Source organism: Tachyglossus aculeatus (genome assembly GCF_015852505.1).
Source record: "Tachyglossus aculeatus isolate mTacAcu1 chromosome 12 unlocalized genomic scaffold, mTacAcu1.pri SUPER_6_unloc_4, whole genome shotgun sequence".
Taxonomy (NCBI): domain Eukaryota; kingdom Metazoa; phylum Chordata; class Mammalia; order Monotremata; family Tachyglossidae; genus Tachyglossus; species Tachyglossus aculeatus.
Window position 1 is genome coordinate 4739312 of NW_024044831.1, and position 9314 is coordinate 4748625.

At 47.3% G+C, this 9314-nt stretch overlaps 1 protein-coding gene across 1 annotated transcript; it reads right to left on the reverse strand.

Moving 5' to 3' along the window:
- Positions 1-4211: 4211 nt before the first annotated feature.
- Positions 4212-9021, reverse strand: LOC119921676 (putative olfactory receptor 2B8). The gene is made up of 4 exons (XM_038741756.1): positions 8611-9021; positions 8453-8521; positions 8222-8392; positions 4212-4304 (listed from the first exon to the last, which is right to left on the reverse strand). The coding sequence occupies exons 1-4, from the start codon at positions 9019-9021 to the stop codon at positions 4212-4214; spliced, it is 744 nt and encodes a 247-aa protein (XP_038597684.1).
- Positions 9022-9314: the final 293 nt, after the last annotated feature.

Below are 9314 nucleotides of genomic sequence, written 5' to 3' on the forward strand. Positions count from 1 at the left end.
GCAAGGTGATGGAGAGCCTTGAAGCCGTGAATGTGGAGTTTTTGCTTGATTCGTGGGTTGACAAGAAGCCACTGGAGATTTTGAAGGAGGGGAGTAACAGACCCAGAGCATTTCTGTACAAAGATAATCCGGGCAGAAGAGTGAAGTATAGACTGAAGTGGGGAGAGGCAGGAGGATGGGAGATCATAGAGGAGGCTGATACAGTAATCCAGTGGGGATAGGATGAGAGAACCAGCAAGGTAGCGATTTGGATGGAGAGGAACGGGCGTATCTTGGCGATGTTGTGGAGGTGAGACCGGCAGCTTTTGGTGAAAGATGTGTGGGGTGAACGAGTGAGCGGAGTCGAGCATAACACCAAGGTTGCGAGCTTGTTAGACTGGAAGGATGGTAGTGACAGGAAAGTCAGGGAGAGGACAGGGTTTGGGAGGGAAGATAAAGAGTTCAGTCTTGGACAAAATGAGTTTTAAATGGCAGGCAGACATCCAGATGGGGATGTGCTAAAGGCGGGAGGAGATACGAGTGTGGAGAGCGGAAGAGAGAGCAGGGGCAGCGATATAGATTTGGATGTCATCAGCGTGGAGATGATAGTTGAAGCCGTGGGAGCGAATGGGTTCACCAATGGAGTGAGTGTAAATAGAGAACAGAAGGAGACCAAGAACTGACCCTTGAGGACCTCTACAGTAAGGGGATCTGAGGGGGAGGAGGGGTCCACAAAGGAGACTGAGAATGAACGGCCGGAGAGATAAGAGGAGAACCAGGAGAGAGCGGAGTCTGTGAATCCATGGTTGGATAGCGTGTTGAGAAGAGGGGGGCTATCCACAGTTTCGAAGGCATCTGAGAGGTAGAGGAGGATTCGGATAGAGTAGTAGTCATTGGATATGGCAAGGAGGAGGTCAGTGGTAACCTTTGAGAGGGAAGTTTCGGTGGAGTATAGGGGACGGAAGCCAAATTGGAGGGGGTCAATGAGAGAGTTGGCGTTGGGGAATTCGAGGCAGCGGCTGTAGATGAATCGTTCTAGGAGTTTGGAAAGGAAGGGTAGGAGGGACATAGGGCGATAACTAGAAGGGGAGGTGGGGTCAAGAGAGAGTTTTTTAGGATGGGGAGACGTGGGCGTGTTTGAAGGCAGAGGGTACTGAATCAGTGGAGAGTGAGCGGTTGAAGATGGAAGTTAAGGAGAGAAGGGGGAAGGGGCGAGAGATTTCATACAATGAGAGGGAATGAGGTGTGAAGCACAGGTGGATGGAGTAGCACTTGAGATGAGGGAGGAGCTCTCATCTGAAGATACTGCTAGGAACGATGGGAAAGTGGCAGAGAGGGTTTAGAGTGCGGGGATGGAAAAGAGGGAGGGCTGACTTTGGGGAGCTCAGACCTGATGGAGTTAATTTTACTAATGAAGTAGGAGGCCAGATCGTTGGAGGTGAGGGATGGAGGTGAGGGGAAGAACGGGTGCCTGAGAAGGGAGTTAAATGTATGAAACAGCTGACGGGGGTGATGGGCATGGGTGTCAATAAGGGAGGAGAAGTAGTTGTGCCTGGCAGAGGAGAGGGTAGAGTTAAGGCAGAAAAGGATAAGCTTAAAGTGAACAGGCTTGGCTTGGTGTTTAGGCTTTTGCCAGCAGCGTTCAGCAGCTCGAGCATAAGAGCGAAGGAGGTGGACATTGGCAGTGATCCAAGGCTGTGGATTAGTGGTACGAGAGCGGTGAAGGGAAAGAGGAGGGAGCGAGTTGAGTTGAGTAGAGACGGCGGAGTTGAGAGCAGTAAATCTGGTCATCATGATTGGGTAGAGATGATACGGAGGCGAGGTGGGGTGTGATGCGCTGAGAAAGATGGATGGGGTCGAAGGAGTGGAGGCCTCTGTGGGGTAGTAGTATAAATTTACAGGGGGAGGAGTGTGAGTGAGGTGGCAGGTGAGAAGATTATGATCAGAGATAGGGATTTCAGAGTTGGTGAGGGTGGAGATAGTGCAGCGGTAGGAGATGATGAGGTCGAGGGTGTGACTAAATTGGTGAGTGGGCGCGGTGGGGTGGAGGAGTAGGTTGGCAGCGTCAAAGACAGATAAAAGGCGGGCGGCAGAGGAGTCACCAGGTACATCCATGTGGACGTTGAATTCTCTGAGGATCAGGCTGAGCATGGAAAAGGAGAGACGGAAGGTGAGAAAGGGGTCAGAAACGTTAAAAAATTTTAGCGGTGGGGCCAGGGGGCCGGTAGATGACGTCTCCAAGAATCTGTAGGGGGTGGTAGAGTCGAATAATATGGGCTTCAAAGGAGGGGAAGGAAAGCAAAGGGGAAGAGGGATAGTACGAAAGCCACATTGGTGTGCGGGAAGGACTCTGACACCTCCTCTTTTTCCGACGAGTCTGAGGGAGTGGGAGAAGAAGAGGCCTCCACTTGAGACAGCAGCAGAAGTGACCGTGTCATCCGGAGTGAGCCATGTTACGGTTAGGGCGAGGAGGAGGAGAGATCTGAAAAGTAACGGGTCAAGGATGAAAGGGACCTTACCTATAATGGACTGGGGGTGCCAAAGGCCGCACTTGGCAGCAGCTGTGGAGGGAGGGGGAAGGGTTCCAGCCGTGGGGAGTGTTTGGGTTGGAATGACTTGGCCGGGGCCTGGGCGGGGAGAGGGGGAAGAGGAGTGGCCATGAGAAAGGAGAACTGGGATGGGGTGGGGGCAGGGAGGATTGGTGGAAGAGGGTTGGAAGGGAGAGGTTGAGGGTTGGAGCTGGTACAGAGGGATTATGGGGAGGGGGCAAGGGGGAGGGGCAGAAGCGGGTGAAAGGGGGGGAAACAGATGGGTGGGAAAGAGGAAGGGGAAGGGACACGCTAATCTTCTGGGCCTTGCTGAGGATGCCGGCTGCAGAGTGCTGAACCAACGTCTTCTCCACCTTCTTGCCTCACCTCGCGGTCGCCACCGTTTTCATCATTTCCTGCTCCTCTGCCTAATTGAAGCCGATATTCGACTTCCCCTCGTTGCTGGAACTGGCGTTGCCCGTGTTCTACTCTGTGATGCCCTCCACCCTGAACCCCTTCATCTACAGCCTGAGGAACTGGGACATGAAGGCCGCGATGGAAAAAACCATTACGGCAGAAACCTCCCCAGGGAAGTTTCCTTTAGATTGTCAGATTCTTGGGAGCAGGTGTACTGTCGACAGCGGATGCCCTGAAATAAAAATAATAATAATGAATAATTGCGGTATTTGTTAAGCACTTACTCTATGCCAAGCACTGTTCTAGCACCACCTCTTGTCACCTCTTACCAATGGATCACACATTCTTAGGGGACAGAGGCAGGGATTTTAAAAATATCATTTATTAGGTGCTTACCATGTGTCAAACACTCTTCTTAGTGCTCGTATAGATACGAGTCAATTAAGTTGGACAGAATCTCATCCCACATGGGGCTCACAGCCTAAAAAGGAGGGAGAATGGGAGAAAGCGCTGGGGTAGATGCAAGGTAGGTCAGGTTGTCACACTTGGGGCTCATAGCCTTAATCCCCATTTTGCGGATAAGGTAACTGAGGCACAGATAAGTTAAGAGTCTTGCCCAAGGTCACACAGCAGACAAGTGGACCCATGTCCTCTGAATCCCAAGCCTATACTCTTTCCGCTAAACCACACTGCTATTCATGAAATTAATTCATCAAGTCTCATTTATTGAGCGCTTATTGTGTGCAGGGCACTATACTAAGCACTTAAAAGTACAATTCGGCAACATATAGAGACAGCCCCTGCCCAACAACGGGCTAACATCAACAGATTGCCAGGGAACCTCAGATTTCTGAGAACCTCAGCATCAAAAGATTGCCTCAGTTCCCTCATCTGTAAAATGGGGATTAAGACCGTGAGCCCCATGTGGGACAACCTGATGACCTTGTATCTACCCCAGCGCTTAGAACAGTCCTTGTCACATAGTAAGCGCTTAACAAATACCATAATTATTATTATTGATTATTATTACTATCATTAAATGCAAAGCGCTGTACTAAGCATTCATTCAATCACATTTATTGAGTCATTTCACTTTTCCGTTCCTCAGTTACCTCATCTGTAAAATGCGAATAAAAATGGTGAGCCCCACACGTGACATGGAATGTTTCCAACTACACCATCTTGTATTTATTAAAGCACTTAGTACCGCTCCTGGCACAAGGTAAGCGCTTACAGATACCATTAAAAATCTATCGCACATTAAAATACTTTTTGCACTCTAAACCATCAGGACAGTATTGAGCAGGGAACCGACGCTGAGATGTCTTCTTTGTTTTCCAGCTGCTTTGTGAGTTCCGACGAGAGGTGGAAATTCCAATACTGTGGGAAGAAACGCAGTCTTGCATGTCCGCAGGCTTCAGAGGGAATCAGGACGGGAGCAGATTTGTTCATGGACTGGAAAAGCAGCAATCCATCAGTTAATCAATTGTATTTATTGAGCACTTACTGCTCTCACCCTAGCACCTGGAAGAGTACAATATGACAGAGCTGGTAGACATGTTCCCTTCCCACAAACAAGAGCCTAGTGGAAATATATAGGCTTGGAAGTCCGAATCAATCAGATTTATTGAGTGCTCACTGTGTGCAGAGGACTATACTAAGCTCTTGGGGGAGAAAAATAAAACAGCAAACAAACACTTTCCCTGCAAAACGTGGATTCTAATTCTGGCTCCACCACTTGTTTGCTGGGTGGTCTTGGGGAAGTCACTTAACTTCTCTGTGCCTCGGTTTCCTCAATTGTAGAACTGGGATTAAATGTCTCTCCTCCTTCCCGCTTAGACTCTTATCTCCCTGTAGGGGGAGAGGGACGGTGTTTGAGCTGATTACCGTGTAGCTACCCCAAAGCTCAGCACAGTGCTTGGCTCAGAGTAAGTGCTTAACAAACACGTTTATTACCTTCCCTGAAATCAAAAACCTTTTTGTCCTAGCCTGTTGCTTACTGATCTTCATGAGTCAGGAGCAGCATGGTGTAGTGAATAGAGCCCATGACTGGGAGTCAGAAGGTCATGGATTTTAATCTTGTCTCTGCCACTTGTCTGCTGTGTGACCTTGGGCAAGTCACTTCATTTCTCTCTACCTTCTGGTGCCTCATCTGTAAAGTGGGGGATTAAGATTGTGAGCCACACATGGGACAGGGTCTGTGTCTAACCTGATTTGCTTGGATCCACCCCAGCACTTAGTACAGTGCCTGGTGCATAGTAAGCCCTTAACAGATACCATTATTATTATGATTATTATGACTCAAAATCATTAAACGTTTGTTGACCTCTCACATCCATTCATTCATTCAATCATATTTATTGAGCGCTTACTGTGGGCAGAGCACTGTACTAAGCGCTTGGGAATTACAAGTCGGCAACAACTAGAGATGGTCACTACCCAACAACGGGCTCACAGTCTAGAAGGGGGAGATAGACAACAAAACAAAACATGTAGACAGGTGTCAAAAGCGTCAGAAAAAATAGAAGTATGGCTATATGCACGTAATTAACAAAATAAATAGAATAGCAGCACCTCATCCACCTCTTGTCACCTCTTTCCAATGGATCACACATTCTTACGGGACAGAGGCAGGGATTTTTAAAATATTATTTATTAGGTGTTTACTATGTGTCAGACACTCTTCTTAGTGCTCGGATATATACGGGTCAATTAGGTTGGACACAATCTCATCCCACATGGGGCTCACAGTCTAAAAAAGGAGGGAGAATGGGAGAAATGAAGGACAGAGAAGTAAAGTGACTTGCCCAAGGTCACACAGCAGACAGGTGTCAGAGTTGGGATGAGAGCCCAGGTCCTCTGTCTCCCAGGCCTGGGTTTGTTCCACTAGGCCAAGCTGCTTCTCATGGTAAAACCTCATGAAAGGCAATGCTTATCAAATTCCCACTGACACGAATCATTTGGGTCCACCTATTAGGAAACCTTTCTAGTCACTCACAGATTTATTTCAAAAGAACGCATTGAGTTAGGACTGAAATCAAAATTTAAATTGTTTTCAATTTTCAAGATTGAGAACAGATTGTGTGCAAATGAACTGCTATGTCTCCTTCATTGAAACTTTAGTCCATTATTCAAATTACCTGTACATTAGGCACATGAAATAATGGAACAGGTTGTTCCTATGAACAATATCATTATTATCACCATCATTAATAATAACAATAGTAATATGTACTATTTCCCAGCGCTTAGGGTAGTGCTTGACACATGGCAAATTCTTAACAAATACCATTAAAAGTATTATCCGGCACTTACAATGTGCTACACTCTAAGGTAGATACAAGGTAATGAGATTGGAGAAGCAGCGTGGCTTAATGTAAAGAGCCCGGGCTTTGGAGTCTGAGGTTATGGGTTCGAATCCCGACTCCGCCACATGTCTGCTGTGTGACCTTGGGCCAGTCACTTAACTTCTCTGAGCCTCAGTTACCTCATCTGTAAAATGGGTATTAAGACTGTGAACCCCACATGGGACAACCTGATCACTTTGTATCCCCCGCAGCGCTTAGAACAGTGCTTTGCACATAGTAAGCGCTTAACAAATGCCAACATTATTATTATTATTATTGGAAACAGTCCCAGGTTCACACAGGGTTCACAAAATGTATCTTAACCACATTTGCAGATGAAGATGAAGAAACTGTTGCTCAGTGAAGTAAACTGACTTTCCTAAGGTCACACAGTAGACCAGAGATTGAACAAGGGTCTCCTGAATCACATGGCCACTAGGCAACACTATCAATCAAACAATGAATCAATGGCATTTATGGAGTGCTTTCTGTGCGCAGAGCACTGTAGTAATTACTTTGGAAAGTCCAATGGAACAAAATTCCTACTATTCTCCATGTTAGGTTTTTTTGCCCTTTCATTAAGTCTCACCCCAGCGGGTATTTCCTGGGTATTCACCTCGGTAGCTATATGTTTACCAAATTATGGCATATAATAACCTCATCTGGGCTTACGTACTGTAATCAATCAACCATCAACAATATTTATTGAGCACTTATTGTTTGCAGAGTACTGTACTAAGCACTTGGGGAAGTACAATACAGCAGAGATGGTAGACACATTCCTTGCCCACAATGAGCTAAGAATCTTCAATGGAAGACGGGCATAAGAATAGACTGCGGAAAGGGGAAATAGTACAGGATTAGAATATTTACAGCAAGTACTGAGGGGTTGAGATCATTACCACTCAATCACTTAATCATATTTATTGAGCGCTTTCTGTGTGTGGAGCAACAGTACTAAGCACTTCAAAGAGTAAAATAAAACAGAATTTGTAGACATTTCCACTGTCTACCAAGGAGTTCACAGCCTACAGGGCAAAACAGACATCAATCAATCTATCAGTGGTAGTTATTGAGCACTTACTGTGTGCAGAGCATTGTACTAAGCGCTTGGGAGAGTGCAAAAAAACAGAGTTTGTAGACATAATCCTTGCCCACACCGAATTTACAGTCCAAAGGGGGAGACAGACGTTAATCTATCCAGAGGTGATATTTACTGAATTATTACTGTGTGCAAAGCACTGTACTAAGCACTTGGGAGAGTACAATATAATAGACAGGTTTCCTGCCCTCAAGGAGCGTGAAGTCTGAACGGGGAAGCAGGCATTAATCATAGTGAAGGTGGGAAAGTTGATTGACACCCATTCTGTAGCATAGACTATGTCATAAATGGATACATAAATCTCTGAGTGTTATTCAGGATATGAATCATAGGATTACTTGGATGTGTGTCCCCGGGGGTATTTTAGAGAAGCAGCCGGGCCTAGTGGAGAGCCCATGGGCCAGGGAGTCAGAGGACCTGGGTTCTAATCCTGTCTCTGCCACTTACTGGCAGTGTGACCTTGACAACTCAACTTCTCTACATCTCAGTTTCCTCAATACCTGTTCTTCCTCTTACTTATACTATGAGCCCCATGTGGGACCTGCCTTTCTAGCTAGTTCCCTAGCACTTAGCACTTAGTTCAGTGCTAGGCACATGGTAAGCGCTTACAAATACCACAATTATGCTCATTACCTGATGTTTTTTCCAGATATCTATTTTCCTTCGGTGGAGAGTTGTCTGTTTTAACTACTAACTTTCCCGCCCTTCTCAAGAACTCTCTAGAACAATTTCATTCAGATGCTAGCCCTTTTCTGAACTCTGGTCTTTTCCCAGAATCGTCCCTTACAGCCCCCATTCATGTCCTTGTTCCTCAGGGTGTAGATGAGCGGGTTGAGGGTGGGGGTGACCACGGTGCAGAAGAGGGTCAGAAAATTGTCCAAAGTCCCAATGAAGGAGCTGTTGGTCCAGGTGTAGATCACCGTGGTGGACCAGTAGAAGAAAGTGACCACCAGGAGGTGGGACCCGCAGGTGCCCAGGGCCTTCCTCCAGACCCGAGACAACTTGATCCTCAGCACGTCCTAGGGGATGGACCCATTGGAGACCGTGATCAGGCTCAAGGGAAGGAGAATCAGGACTACAGTGCCCACGAAGAGCTGGATCTCATTGGCTCGGACGTCCACACATGACAGCTTGAGCATGGTGGGCATCTCACAGAGGGATAGGGGAAGTCACCGGTGTCCACAGCGGGGCAAGCAGAAGATGACGGTGGCCTGAATCGTGGTGTTTCCCACCCCGCCCAATAGAGTTGCGAGTGCATGACGGTGGTGTAGTGAAGTGGTCGGCAGATGGCCATGACGGCCAGAAGGTTGCACGTTGTGGATCCCAGGGCCAGGGAGATGTAGAGCTGGACTGCACAACCGACCACGGTGATGGTCTTGGAGAGCTCGGGGAGGTTCCACAGACGCTGGGGGACGATGCCGGTTGTGAAGCAGTAGTCCAGGAAGGAGAGGTGAGACAGGAAGAAGTACATGGGCTTATGGAGATGGAGATCAGGTCGGGTCACCAAAATGACGGCGGGATTGCCCACCGGGGTTAGGAGGTAGAAGATCAAGATAACCACGAAGAGGATCTTCCATAACTGGGGCTGAGCAAAGAAATTCACAACGACAAAGTCCTCCCCAGAAGTGTCATTTGGCATCATCCTCATCCTTGTAGGAAGAGCAAGGGAGGCAGGGAGAAAGAAAGGATGAGAGAAAGAGGGAGAGGGGAAGAGAGGAAGGAGGAGAGAAAAATAAGAGAGTGCGGGAAAGAAAAAAGAGTGAGAGCGGCAGGAAGAGAGAGAGGATGATAGAGAAAGGTAGTGGGAAAGAGAAAAATTAAGGAACAGTGAGAGAGAGGGAGTGACGGAAAGAGAGTGCAAGGGAGAAAAAAGTGATAGGGAAAGGGAGAAAGAGGAAAATGAGTCATATTAAGTGTGAAGAGAAAAAAAGAAAGAGAAAA

What these genes read in the sequence shown, in the direction of transcription:
- LOC119921676 (XM_038741756.1), bottom strand. Translation starts at nt 9,021, where the DNA reads ATGAGGATGATGCCAAATGACACTTCTGGGGAGGACTTTGTCGTTGTG. An exon ending in TGCACTCGCAACTCTATTGG is followed by an intron (nt 8,522 to 8,610) that starts GCGGGGTGGGAA and finishes TCCCTCTGTGAG; the next exon opens with ATGCCCACCATGCTCAAGCT. An exon ending in TGACCCTCTTCTGCACCGTG is followed by an intron (nt 4,305 to 8,221) that starts GTCACCCCCACC and finishes TTCTTCCCACAG; the next exon opens with TATTGGAATTTCCACCTCTC.